Consider the following 14729-nt stretch of genomic DNA (forward strand, 5'->3'; position numbering starts at 1 on the left):
GCCCTCAGGATGGAAGGCACTCAAAATATGATTGGGGAAGGGCTGCTTCCTCAAAGTAGAATCGACTTTAATGACATGGATGAGTAAAACTTTAGGGACATTTATTTGGTGATGTGGCATGACTCAAAATGAGAAGAAACAGCTGCAAACATACACTAATAATCAGGACATGGAACGTATGAATCTAGGAAAATTAGAGGTCATCAAAAATAAAATGGAATGCATAAAGATGGATATCTTAGGTGAGTTGAAATGGACTGGTATTGGCCATTTTGAATTGGACAACCATATAGTCTACTATGCTGGGAATGACAAATTGAAGAGAAATGGTGTCTCATTCAATGTCAAAAAGAACATTTCAAGATCTATCCTGAAGTACAATGCTGTCAATGATAGGATAATATCCAGACACCTACAAGGAAGGCCAGTTAACATGACTATCGTTCAAATTTATTCACCAACCACTAATAAAATAAATAAATAAATAATATGAGGAAATTGAAGGTTTTTACCAACTTCTGCAGTCTGATATTAATCAAACACGCAATCAAGATGCATTGTTAATTATTGGTGATTGGAATGGGAAGTTGGAAACAAAGAAGAAGGATTGGTAGTTGGAAAACATGGCTTTGGTGATAGAAACGATGCCAGAGACCGCATGATAGAATTTTGCAAGACCAACGACTTCTTCACTGAAATACTTGTTTTTACTAACATAACTGATGACTATGCATGTGAACCTCACTGGGTAGATTACATAGGAATCAAATTGACTACATCTATGGAAAGAGATGATGGAAAAGCTCAATATCATCAGTCAGAACAAGGCTAGTGTCAGACTGAGGAACAAACCATCAATTGCTCATAAGCAATTTCAAAAGTTGAAGCAGAAGAAAATTAGAACAAGTCCACGAGAGCCAAAATACAACCTTGAGTATATCCCATCTGAATTTAGAGACCGTCTCAAGGATAGGTTTGATGCATTGAACACTAATGACAGAAGACCAGACCAGTCGTGGAATGACATCAAGGATATCATACATTAAGAAACTAAGAGGTCATTAAAAAGACGAGAAAGAAAGACCAAAATGGATATCAGAAGAGACTCTGAAACTTGCTCTTGAACATTGAGTAGCTAAAGCAAACAGAAGAAATGGTGAAGTAGAAGGGCTAAACAGAAGATTTCAAAGGGCAGCTCAAGAAGACAAAATATTATAATGACATGTGCAAAGACCTGGAGCTAGAAAACCAAAAGGGAAGAACAGTCAGTGTTTCTCAAGCTGAAAGAACTGAGGAAAAAAAATTCAAGCCTTGAGTTTCAGTATTGAAGGATTCTACGGGGAAAATATTAAACAACACAGAAGGCATCAAAAGAAGATGGAAGGAATACACACAGTCACTGTACCAAAAATAATTAGTCAACATTCAACTGTTTCAGGAGGTGGCATATGATCAAGAACCCATGGTACTGAAGGAAGAAGTCCAACCTGCACTGAAGGCATTGGTGAAAAACAAGGCTCCAGGAACTGACAGAATACCAGTTGAGATGTTTCAACAAAGAAATGCAGCACTGGAGGTGCTCACTAGCCTATGCCAAAAAATTTGGAAGACAGCTTACCTGGCTACCGACTGGAAGAGATCCATATTTGTACCCATTCCAAAGAAAGGTGATACAACTGAATGCAGAAATTATCCAACAATATGGGGCAGTTCTACTCTGTCCTATAGGGTCGCTATGAGTCAGAATCGACTCGACGGCACTGGGTTTTTTTGGGGATCATTAATATCACACACTAGTAGAATTTTGCTGAAGATCATTCAAAAGCGGTTGCAGCATTACGTTGACAGGAACTGCCAGAAATTCAAGCTGGATTCAGAAGAGGACTTGGAACAAGGAATATCAATTGCTGATATCAGATGGCTCATGGCTGAAAGCAGTGAATACCAGAAAGATGTTTTCCTGTGTTTTATTGACTTTGCAAAGGTCTTTGGCTGTGTGGATCCTAACAAATTATGGGTAACACTGCGAAGAATGGGAACTCCAGAACACTTAATTGTGGTCATGGGGAACCTGTACTTAGACTAAGAAGCAGTTGTTAAAAGAGAACAAGGGGATATTGCATGGTTTAAAGTCAAGAAAGGTGTGTGTCAGGGCTTTACCTTTTCACCATACTTATTCAATATGTATGCTGAGCAAATAATCTGAGAAGCTGGACTATATGAAGAAGAATGGGGAATCAGGATTGGAGGAAGACTCATTGACAACCTGTGATATGCAGATGACACAACCTTGCTTGCTGAAAGTGAAGAGGACTTGAAGCACTTACTGATGAAGATCAAAGACCACAGCCTTCAGTATGGATTACACTTCAACATAAAGAAAACCAAAATCCTCACACTTGGACCAATAAGCAACATCATGATAAACAGAGAAAGATTGAAATTACCAAGGATTTCATTTTACTTGGATCCAAAATCAACACCCACGTTAAGCACCAGTCGAGAAGTCAAAAGACGCGTTGCATTGGGCAAATCTGCTGCAAAGGACTTCTTTAAAGTGTTGAAAAGCAAAGATGTCACTTTGAAGACAGACTAAGGTGCGCTTGACCATGGTATTTTCAGTCACATCATGTGCCTGTGAAAGCTGGACAATGAATAAGAAAGACCAAAGGAGAATTCATGACTTTGAAATACGATGTTGGCAAAGAATGTTGATTATACCCTGGACTGCCAGAAGAACAAGCAAATCTGTCTTGGAAGAAGTACAGCCAGAATGCTCCTTAGAAGCAAGGATGGTGAGACTTTGTCTCAAGTACTTTGGACATGTTATCAGGTGGCAGCAGTACCTGGAGAAGGACATCATGCTCGGTAAAGTAGAGGGTCAGCGAAAAAGAGGAAGATCCTCAACCAGATGGATTGACACAGTGGCTGCAACAATGGGCTGAAGCATAAAAGTGATTGTGAGGGTGATGCAGGACTGGGCAGTGTTTCGTTCAGTTGTGCATAGGTTCTCTGTGATTCAGAACCTACCGTAAGCCACATAACAACAACAACAAAAATATTTTGGGGCTCTTTCTTTCAAATATTTTCCATATCTATACATACACAAATATTTTACATATGATTTTGTTGTTGTTAGGTGTCTTTGAGTTGGTTCCGACTTATAACAACCGTTTGCATAACAGAATGAAACATTGCCTGGTCCTGCGCCATCCTCACAATCATTGCTATGTTTGAACCCATTGCTGCAGCCACTGTGTCCATCCATATCAGTGAGGGTCTTTTTCTCACTGACCCTCTTCTAAGAAGCATGATGTCCTTCTTCAGGGACTGGTCCCTCCTGATAACATATTCAAAGTACATGATACAAAATCTTGCCATACTTGCTTCTAAGGTTAGGAACTTTCTGGCTGTACTTCTTCCAAGGCAGATTTGTTCGTTCTTCTGGCAGTCCATGGTATATTCAATATTTTTTGCCAAGACCATAATTCATATAATAATTGATACTGCATTTTAATTTATTTTTTCACATAAATATATATGGTAATCATTTTTCTTTCCATTTTACTAAATGAAGATATAAATCAGTATTTAATATTTCACAATGGTCTTTGCTTTTTTTTTATTTAATCAGTTTAAGGAAGTGTCTTTCTATTCCTAGTTCGTTAAGGTTTTTTGACTTATTAATGAGTAGACGTCAGTTTTTATCTAATTACTTTTTTTACATCCATTGAGATTGTCATATTTTCTCTTTTTGTATTCAGTTAAAGTAGTGAAAAATAGATTTTTCTAATATTAAACCAGACTTGCACTTCTTATGTGAGTTCAACTTGGCTAAACTGTATTATTCTCTTAATATATTGCTGAGTTTAGTGTGTTAATATTTTCTTTCAGGTTTCTTTGTCAGTGTCCATGGATAAGATTGGACTATGATTTTTAATATTGACAGTCCTTCTCAGGTTTGGGTTTGAGTTAATGTTGTAGCGAGTTGAGAAGTTCTTCTTCTTATGTTCTCTGGAAGAGTTTGTGAAGTTACTTCTTCTTCAAATAATTTGAAGAAATCTTTACTGTAACCATGTGGGCCAGGGGTGTTTTTGTGAGATGAATTTTGACCATTGGTTTATTCATTTAATGATTATAATGCAATATAAGTTTTCTATTTTTAAGTTGGTTTTAATAGTAGGGGTGGAGCCCAGCCTCTTAAATGGCTCCCAATGATACCTGTCTCCTGGTATTCATGCCATGTGTGTTACCTTATCCTTCAGTGAATAAATGTTGAATTCTTTGATGACTAAGACGAAGGTACTGTCCTTCAGGGAGTATTGCATTTGTTCAAAAAAAAAAAAAAAAAAAAGGAAGCCACAGCATATGGGAATGCTGTCTTTGAGCTGCTGAACTAACTAACTGCCAGTCTGGATCTCTATACCCAACAAAAACAACCTTCAAATACGAAGGTAAAATGAAAACATCTTCAGGAAAACAAAAACAAGATCTACTGCCAATCCACACTAATGGAAATACTGAAGGGCATGTGTCAGAGAGAAAGAAATAATTCTAGTTTAAAGATTGGAAAGGCAAGAAAGAATTAAGGACAACAGTAAGGGTAAATACATAGGCAAATCCAAATAATAACCATAAGATGAAATTACAGAAGAAATAAATCAAGGTTTGAATATAAGCATATATAAAATATATACTGAAATAGAAGTATAAAGTATATAAAGAAAATACGTGGAAAAAAATCTTGTAATTCCGAAGTATGGATAGTACAATTCTAAATTTCTTGCATTATCTAGGAACATGTAAAAGTCTTAAATTATATTAGATTTTGTAGGACAAGGAAAAATGTTAAAATTTTTAAGATAACTGTAGCAGACACTGTTGGTACTCTGGGTATCTTTTGGACCTTGCTATTTCCATATACATTAGTCTACTTCTAACTACCACAATCCGCATATCTTTCACTGAGGTCCCTCTGTAACTGCTGAAGCCACCAAAGCAGACAGAAAATAACTGATAATTAACCAAAGGCAATTGATACCAGAAGTGGTCACAGGAGGCAAGTTCTCAGGGAGGAATTCTGGGTTTGGATCACTCACCAACCAGATGGCAACGAAGACTATGTTGGTGGTAATATGTAAGTAGTGAAAACTCATGGCATGCTTTAGTGTCACAAATGTCAAGACTTTTCTTCTGTGTTGAACTGGGATAGAATACTGGTGGAATGAGATGCTGTGCATTGTGCATTAGCTCCTTTGAAAAAATGAGAGCAATGATAATTATGAGAACTGTGGGATTTGTTATTTGTTTTTAAATGTTATAAAATCAAAGATGGAAGGAAATCACAGACTGAGATCACCCACTCAATGAACAGTGTGAAAACCAGAAGGCCTATATGACAGTGTTTGAAACCCCCTTGCCTTCTGTATACTTTTGTATGTAGCCAAGAGCATGCTGAAAATCAAGCCCAGGGCCAAAGTGAGAGAATAGAAGAATTATAAAGGAGGCTGAATTCACATCCCTGGAAAGTTTTCTACACAAGAGGTTACAGCACTGATAAGAATCCATGGGACACTGAAAGTGAAGTTGGGGAAACCTATGTGGACATGTTGGAGAACTTTAAGACCCTATATTTCCTTGAACTATCTGGGCAGGGAGAAGTGGCCAACTCTACCTTACTAGAGGTTATCAGTTTTCTTTTGCCTGAAGGCCTGTAAAGGCCTTGCCTGTGGCAGATCCTTCACAAAATCATGCTTCCCTTCATTAATACCTGCCCACACCTTTATTGCTTTTAGTCAAATAGTCAGGGTCAAGACATAGCATGGCCTAACTGCGGAGGGTCGGCTATGAAAGGAAAGAGATTATTCACCAAAATGGTAACAGATTTCAAAAACGAGAATGACAGAACTGGGAGGAAATCCTGAGAGTGATTAGGTTTGAGGGGAGTTAAACATTATTAGGCTGAATAAGAGAGAGTTTATTGATATTGCAGCAATATCTTCTGATTCAGAATCTAATACTTTGGCATGCACACCTAGAACTGTACCTAAGATGTTGTTGGAATGACTCTTTGAAGCTAGAAAATAACAGGCCAAAATTAATGAAGTGGGGATGCTAGAATTGCTATGACAGTGTAATGAAGAAAGCATCAAAGTTCAGAGAGGTGGGCATGCAAAAATAAATTTATTATATAAAGCTAGAGAAGCTGTTAGATGACTACATTCCCCAGGCAAGCATAGACAACCCTACCCTCATTAAAACATTAATAAATGCATTGGTGAGGAGATAATGGGCATCATTGAGATGCTCCATGTTGGTTGTCCTCTTAGAGCCAAATTTGACAGCAGCAGAGGTTATTATGGAATAGGGCTTCCTATTGTCAATGTTGATGATAGGATTCCAGTATAGCACACATCAGATGGTGGAACTTAATATCAGAGACAGTGTAAGCATAATTACTCTAACTGGCATAAGATCAGAAGGGCAACCAGAAAATCCTGTCCTGCAGTGATATATGGTGATGACTAAATGACTATAGGGGCCATGAGAGTGAAATAGATGGACAGCCACCAAGGATATTGATTGACTGTAACCAAAACTGATCAAGCGTGGATGAGCAAAAACTGATGTTAGCTACTACATTGGAAAAATGGAGATGTTTTACACCGTTTTCAGGATTGATCAGGTTCTCAGACTTAGGGCTCACCTCTCAAAGGGTGGACATTATCCCCTCAAGGGAAGATCCAAAAGTATATACAGAAATGATTCCTCCAATCCCTTCCCAAAGGAACTAGAGACATTTATACAGACATATACATGCATTTTTATTTTTTTTATCCATACATATATGAAAAGAAAATGCTCAGCCTTTCTAGGGCTGTTCGGTAAAGAATCTGAACCGAAACAGGTATGAGGGTAATCAAAATTTCATCTTTTCTGATTGGATTGTTTGTCTTTTTGTTGTTAAGTTATAGGAGCTTTTTATATATTGGGGGCATTAAACCTTTATGAGGTATATTGTTCCCAAATACTTTCTCCCAGTCTGTAGGTTCTCTTTTCACTTTGTTGACAAAGTCTTTTGATGAAAAAAGTTTTTTGTTTTTGTTTTTTTTTAACATTTTGACAAGGACCCATTTATCTATTTTGTTTTCATTCCTTGTACTTTCAGTGTCATATCTATGAATCCATTGTTAAAAACTAGGTCTTGAAGCATTAGCCCTATGTTTTTTCCTAAGACTTTTATGGTTTTAAGTGCTACATTTAGGTCTTGGATTCACACTGAGATAGTTTTTGTATATGGTGTGAAGTATGAGTCCAGGTTCATTCTTTTGCATGTGGAAATCCAAGTATCAAAACACCATTTATCACTTACACAATTATTTCCCCCTTGAATGGGTTTAGCATCCTTATTGAAAATCAATTGACAGTATATGTACACATTTATTTCTGGACTCTCAATTCCATTCTAATGTTGTCTTGGTTATCTAGTGCTGCTGTAACAGAAATACCACAAGTGTATGGCTTTAACAAGCAGAATTTTATTCCCTCACAGTCTAGTAGGCTAGAAGTCCAAATTCAGGGCGTCAGCTCCAGGGAAAGTCTTTCTGTCTCTGTTGGTTCTAGAGGGAGATTCTTGTTTTCAATCTTCCCCTTGACTAGGTGTTTCTCAGTGCAGGGATCCTGGGTCTTAAGGACACGCTATTCTCCTGGCTCTTGTTTCTTGGTGATACGAGGTCCCCATGTCTCTCTGCTTTTATATCTCAAAAGAGATTGGCTTAAGACACAATCTAATCTTGTAGACTGAGTCCTGCTCATTAACATAATCTAATCTTGCCTTGTTAACCACAGGCAGAGATCAGGATTTACAACACATAGGAACATTACATCATTAACAAAACAGAGGACAACCACACATTACTGGGATTCATGGCCTAACCAAGTTGACATATATTTTTGGGGGGCACAATTCAATCCATGACAAATGTCTGTCATTTTACCAGTCCCAAACTGTTTTGATTACTGTAATTTTGAGATTGGGAAGTATGAGTCCTCCTACTTTGTTCTTCTTTTTCAAGCTTGCTTTGGCTATTTGGGCCTCTTGGTGTTCCAGATTAATGTGAGAATTGGCTTTTCTCTTTCTGTGAAGAAGGCTATTGGAATTTTGACGGATATCCCATTGAATCGGTAGATTGCTTTAGCTAGTATTAACATCTTAACAATATTAACACAACTAACCAACAAGCTAACAAAAAGATGTTCAATATCATTAGGCAAGAGGGAAATGTTTACCAAAACCACAATGAGATATCACTTCGCACCCACCAAGATGGCTATAATTGACAAAATAGGATGCAACAGGTGTTGGTAAAGATGCAGAGAAATTAGACTTCTGATTCATTGCTTGTGGGATTGTAAAATGGTACAGCCACTGTGGAAAACAGTATGGTAGCTTCTCAAAAAGTTAAACTTCAAATTATCATATTACCCAGTAACTTCTCTCCTGGGTATATGCCCAAAAGAGTTGAAATCAGGAACACAACAAGATACTTGTACACCAGTGTTCATTGGAGCACTCTTCACAATAGCCAAAAGGTGGGAACAGCCTAAATGTTCATCAACAGATCAATGAATAAACTCTGGTACACATATTCAATGGAATATTACTGAGCCGTAAAGAAAAGTGAAGTCCAGATGCATGCTACAACATTGATGAACCTTGAAAACATTATACTGAGTGACATAAGTCAGTCACAAAAGTACAAATATTGTATGATCTCACTTATATGAAGTGTCTACAGTAGGCAAGTCTATAGAGACCAAACTTTATCCCCAGGGGCAGATTGGAGGGAAGGGAAAAGGGGAATTCATGGCTTAGGGGACACTGAACTTCTGTTAAGGTGACAGAAATATGTGAAAATGTGTAATATTGATTGTTGAACAACATGATTAAATAATGTCTCTGAATTCTATATTGCAGAAAGTTTAAATATCAATTGTTTTGTTAAATATTTATGTATATATATTTAAAAAATAGAATCTAAGAGGTATTATCAAAAAATCCCAATGAAAAACAGGTGATGAATAGTGTTTCTAGCTTAAAAAAGTTATATTACTTCCAGCTTTAGTAAAAAATTCCATAGGGCTCTTTGATTTATGCTGGTATATAGAAACCAGGTGACAAAGGCATCCTTGCCAACACTATGGAATAGTGAGGATAACAGTTCTGCAGAACACACTATAGTATAACAATGACTAATTTTATAAAGCAGTTTACACTGTGCCAGTAAATAGAAGCACAAGGTTCTAACAATGCAGTCACAAATTATATAAAATAAACTCCATATCTTGATGGAGAAAGTGACGAAGAATGCACTACTGCCTTAATCCACCACAGCCATGAATCTGAAAATGCTTCCAAGGCAAAAACAACATCTAATCAGCTCATCCTTCCACAGTTCTAACCTTTTCTGGAATCTTGGTCCCTCTAATTCTCACTTCTTCAGAAGCAACCTGATGCCTCTAAGCCAATGATTTTGTGTTGTATCTGGCTTTTCTAGTTGTTCTTGGAATGATTATTCAGAAGAGAAAGTGTATCAGTTATCTTTAAAGATTATAGCACTACATTTTTAGTGTTTTTGAGGTTTTTTTGACCAGTTCTTTTTGTCATCATTTTAATGATTCATATTGGAAGATGTCTTAGTCATCCAGTGCTGCCATAAGAGATACTTCAAGTGGATGGCTTTAACAAAGAGAAATTAATTTTTTACAGTCTAGGAGGTTACAATTCCAAATTCAGGGCATCAGCTCCAGGGGAAGGCTTTCTCTCTCTGTCGGCTCTAGAGGAAGGTCCTTGTCCTCAATCTTCCCCTGGTCAAAGAGCTTCTCAGGTACAGGGAACCTGTGTCCAAAGGATGCTCTCTGCTGCTGGTGCTGCTTTCTTGGTGGTATGAGGTCCCCAAATCTCTGCTTGCTTCCCTTTCCTTTTATCTCTTGAGAGATAAAAGGTGGCACAGGCTACACCCCAGGGAAACTCCTTTTACCTTGGATCAGGGAGGTGACCTGAGTAAGGGTGGTGTTACAATCCTGCCCTAATTCTCTCAACACAAAATTACAATCAGGAAATGGAGGACAACCATGGAATACTGGGAATCATGGCCTAAGGAAGTTGACACATATTTTTGGGGGGACACAATTCAATCCATGACAGAAGGGGAAAGGAATATTATTGTATTAATATTCCTTTTGGAAACCCTGGTGGTGTAGTGGTTAAGTGCTACAGCTGCTAACCAAAAGGTTGACAGTTTGAACCTGCCAGGCGCTCCTTGGAAACCCTGTGGGGCAGTTCTACTCTGTCCTATAGGGTCGCTATGAGTCAGAATTGACTCGATGGCAATGTTTTTTTTTTTTAATATTCCTTTTAAAAATTAACAACATTTTTTTGCAAATCTATGTGTTGTTATTGCGAAGGCAGCATTAACTAGGCTAATCTGAAGATGAAGCAGCTCTATATTTCCTGAAAGTCAACGTTCCTATGCTCTTAAAAAAGGAAGACATATTGAAAGAGGTCTAGCCTTGGGAAGGGGAAAATAGTGTCATGGTGAAAATAGTTTCTACACACAAAATTAATTATTAAAGGATATCTAAGAAGATGAAGAAGGGTTAAATGAGTTGCAGATTAGGAAGAGATAAAAAGGATTTGCCAGTTTCAAGACGGTAGAGAAATGCCCATCTGCGTAATGCTGGGTACCTCAGAGTTCTTTCATAGACTTCATTCTCAACTTTCTCTAATGCTCTTTGAGAGTACGTGCAACTCCCATGGCATCAATTTCTATCCACATTTCATCATTTATTTTTTATTCTAATTTGAGTTCCCAATATGCAATTCTCTATTTCTTTGAAAAAAATGCAGATCTTTTGAGGATGTCCTTGAAAGACTGCTTCACTTGTTTGTTTCTCAGGGTGTAAATGAAGGGGTTCAACAAAGGGGCTACAGATGTAGTGAGCAGAGAAACTGCCTTATTTATGGCCACTTCACCCTTTGACGAAGGTTTAATATACATAAATATACAGCTGCCGTAGAAGATAGAAACCACAATCATGTGGGAAGAACAGGTAGAAAAGGCTTTTTTCCTTTGCTGGACAGAGGGCAATCTTAGAATGGTCTTAATGATATATATGTAAGACAGGACTACACACATAAGTGTCATTATGAAGGTCAGCACAGCACAGACTCTAACCAGCTGCTCTATGAACCGTGTATCTGAACATGAATTCTTCAGTAATGGAAGCGGATCACAGACAAAATGGTCAATGACAAAGTCACAAAATTCCAGATGGAGGCTCAAACCAAGTGGTGGAAGAATAATCAATAAGCCAGACACCCAACAGCAGAGAATGAGAATCCTGCAGACTCTGCTATTCACGATGGTCACATAATGCAGGGGTTTGCAGATGGCCACATAGCGGTCATAGGACATGACAGCCAAGAGAAAAAATTCTGTAGCTCCAAAGAGGACAATAAAAAATATCTGACTGAAGCATGCTTTGATGGTGATAGTTCTATTCCCAGTTGATATGATGTGCAGATATGGGGGGACGCATGCTCTCGTGAATGAGATTTCTAAAAAGGAGAAATTTTGAAGAAAAAGATACATGGCTGTTTTTAGATGAGAATCCACCAAGATGAGAAAAATAATAGTCAGATTCCCAATTATACTTAACATATATGTGATAAACAGAAAGATGAAAACCAGAATCTGTAGTTGTGGGTCATCTGTCAGTCCCAGTATGATGAATGTTGTTATTGCTGACCGGTTTCTCATCCCTGACTTCACACTACCGTCCAATCTTCACATAAAAGTTACAGAAATTAAGTCTCAGGAACAATGTTAAAATATGACAGAATCAATCGGTGACAAATAACTGCTGATTAAGCCCTGGAAAACCCAAAAACCAAACCCTTTGCTGTCAAGTTGACTCTGACCCATAACGAACCTATTGGACAAGACATAGTAGAACTGTCCCAAGGGGTTTCCAAGGAGCGGCTGGTGGATTCGAACTGCTGACCTTTGGTTAACTGCTGCACCACCAGGGCTCCCTAATTAAGTCCAATCACATGCAGTTCCTTCTATTACTTGATGATCCATCTTTGATAAGGTGATGACCTCAACTCCACTGAAATGAACCACAGGTAAGCTAATCTTATGGAAGATTTTTCTTGCAAATTATTGCTACCCAATTTGTTTCAAATTTTCCAGGGTCTCCCAATTCATAGAAATACTTCCAAATCATTTGACATTTGAAGCCTATACTTTGGATGAGGTTTTTTTGCATTGGATTGGGAGTTGATCACTTTGAGATGTACTTTGATGGGTCATAGAGTTTCTATTCTCCAAAAATTTTGTATTCAAAAGCTGAATCCTAAAATTCCTTCGTTTCAAGCTGTGCTACTTGATAAAACGCAAATGTAGTGAGGATTGTTATTATAGTGTTCAAGGACTCCAGATTCTTATACGGAACTTACTTACAAGTGTTGAAGTGCCCATGCTGCCATCCTGGGCCCTCCTGCCTTCATACATATGCTCTCTCCCCATCCAGGTGATCTTGTCCAATCACACGATTTAAGTACCATCTAAATTTAATTATGCCCAAATATATATACATATATACGTATAAAGGAATTTCTGGACGAATAATGAGCTTTGCAAGGTTGATGGTTCAAACCTACACAGCGACACCTAGGAAGACAGCCCTGACGATCTTCTTAGGAAAGGTGACAGCCGTGAAAACACTATGGAGCAATTCTACTCTGCATACGTGGGTCATCATGTGTCAGAATCAACTCGACAGTAACTAACGACGACAACAATATATACGTATATATAATTTGCATGTCAAATGCTTACTTCAAATTTAACATACAAAGGAAACTTGAGTTCTCTATGCAGCTTCTCCCTGCCATTGATCTCAGTAAATAGTAACACCATCTGCCCAGCTGCTGAAATAAAAAATTTAAGAGACATAATTATTTCCTTTCTTTCACTCCAACACCCAGTACATCATCAAATATTGTCCACTGCACATTGAAATAAACCCCTAGTCAAACCAAAGCTGGTGACCAGACCAATATCCTAACATCTATCTTAACTCATCTCTGTTTCCCTTCCTGCCAAAAGAGTTGTGACTGTTTCCTTCACGGGAGCTGGAAGGACTTTATTTAAATGTATGTCAGGCCACATCTCTCCCCTAATTTAAAATGCAACAATAGTTACCTAGAGAACATTGACTAGAGTCTATTCCATAGCCTACGAACCACTTCCTGTAATTCTCATTTTCATTCACTACACCCTAGTTCCCTGGCTTACTCTCTGATCTTCAAAGCAACCCAACTTGCTCTGTCCTTGGGGCCGTTGCACATACTGAGCCCTCTGCCTAGAACTCTCTTCTCCTGTCTCTGCAGAGTTGTGGATCTTTCCTGTCACTGTGGGCTCAGCTCAATTATTACCTGCACATCAGCCTCTCTCCTGATCACCCAAACTGATGAACAACCCCTCCCATCACTAACTCACACAAACTTAAACGTCAAACTTTTTTTTCCTTCCCAGTAATCCTCACTGTCTGAATTATCTCTCTCCCCCCATCCCCTACCGTCAACTAAAAGGTGAGTTAAACCTGGACAAGAAAATTAAATATCTTATTATCTCCTCTATACCCAGCACTGAGAACAGTGTTTAGGATATGGAGTATGACAAATATTTGCTGAATTAGTGAATTTTGCTCTTCCCTGGAAAGCTTTAAACAGAATATATTAAATATAAATAAAGATATGACTCAAAATAGTAGAATTTTTTATCTTGGTAAGTAGCAGATGGTTTTAAATCATTTTTAGGAAAAGGTGGGCCAAAGAGAGGCTTTCATGAAATTTTTTCCCCAGTGTCTTTCAAATATGTTTTTAATTGACAAGCTATACCCACTCTAATGAAGAGGATAAACGGCTAATGTTCACTGAATTTTCTTCCCTGCTTTATCTGCCAAGCATATAATTGACCTTCTGTCTCTTAATATAATTTCTTTCTACTCAGTTTGTCAATGTGGTAATAAACTAAAGCCCAAGTACACAGCCACTCTGACTGGAGCGATAACAATAGTTGTTCTTCCAGTAACCCAATTAGCAACATCGATCTATTAAACATTATACTATCTTCAGTCAATGCTGTAGGCCTCGCTACCCAATGTCCACTAACCACATATGACTATCAAGCACTTGAACTGTGAACTGTCTGAACCGAGATTTGCCATAGCTGTAAAATGCACATTTAGTCATAAAACAATAATATGAGATATATCAGCAATATATTTATACTGAATACATGTTGAAGTGATAATATTTTGGATATATTGAGTTAAATAACATACATGATTAAAATTAACACTTGCTTTTTCTTTTTACTTATTTAAGAGTACGGCTAAAACAAACCCAAACCAAACCAAACCCACTGCTGTAGAGTCAATTCTGACCCTATAGGGTCGCTATGAGTCTGAATGGTACGATTAAAAAACTGATTAGAAGATGTTAAATTACAAATGTGGCTCATTTGTGGGTAGTGCTATTATAGGGTTTCACATCTACTCCCATTAAGGAATGAAAAAGGATTTCACCATAGGACCCAATGCTTGTTTTCCTAATCACTGTTTTCTTTTTAATATCTTTCACAAGTCTCCATGGTGTG

At 37.8% G+C, this 14729-nt stretch overlaps 1 protein-coding gene across 1 annotated transcript; it reads right to left on the bottom strand.

Moving 5' to 3' along the window:
- Nucleotides 1-10886: 10886 nt before the first annotated feature.
- Nucleotides 10887-11822, bottom strand: LOC126076426 (olfactory receptor 6C2-like). Its single transcript, XM_049884944.1, has one exon. The coding sequence runs from the start codon at nt 11820-11822 to the stop codon at nt 10887-10889; it is 936 nt and encodes a 311-aa protein (XP_049740901.1).
- Between the last annotated feature and the right edge of the window lie 2907 nt (nt 11823-14729).

The sequence above is a fragment of the Elephas maximus genome, chromosome 4 (assembly GCF_024166365.1).
Source record: "Elephas maximus indicus isolate mEleMax1 chromosome 4, mEleMax1 primary haplotype, whole genome shotgun sequence".
Classification (NCBI taxonomy): Eukaryota; Metazoa; Chordata; class Mammalia; order Proboscidea; family Elephantidae; genus Elephas; species Elephas maximus.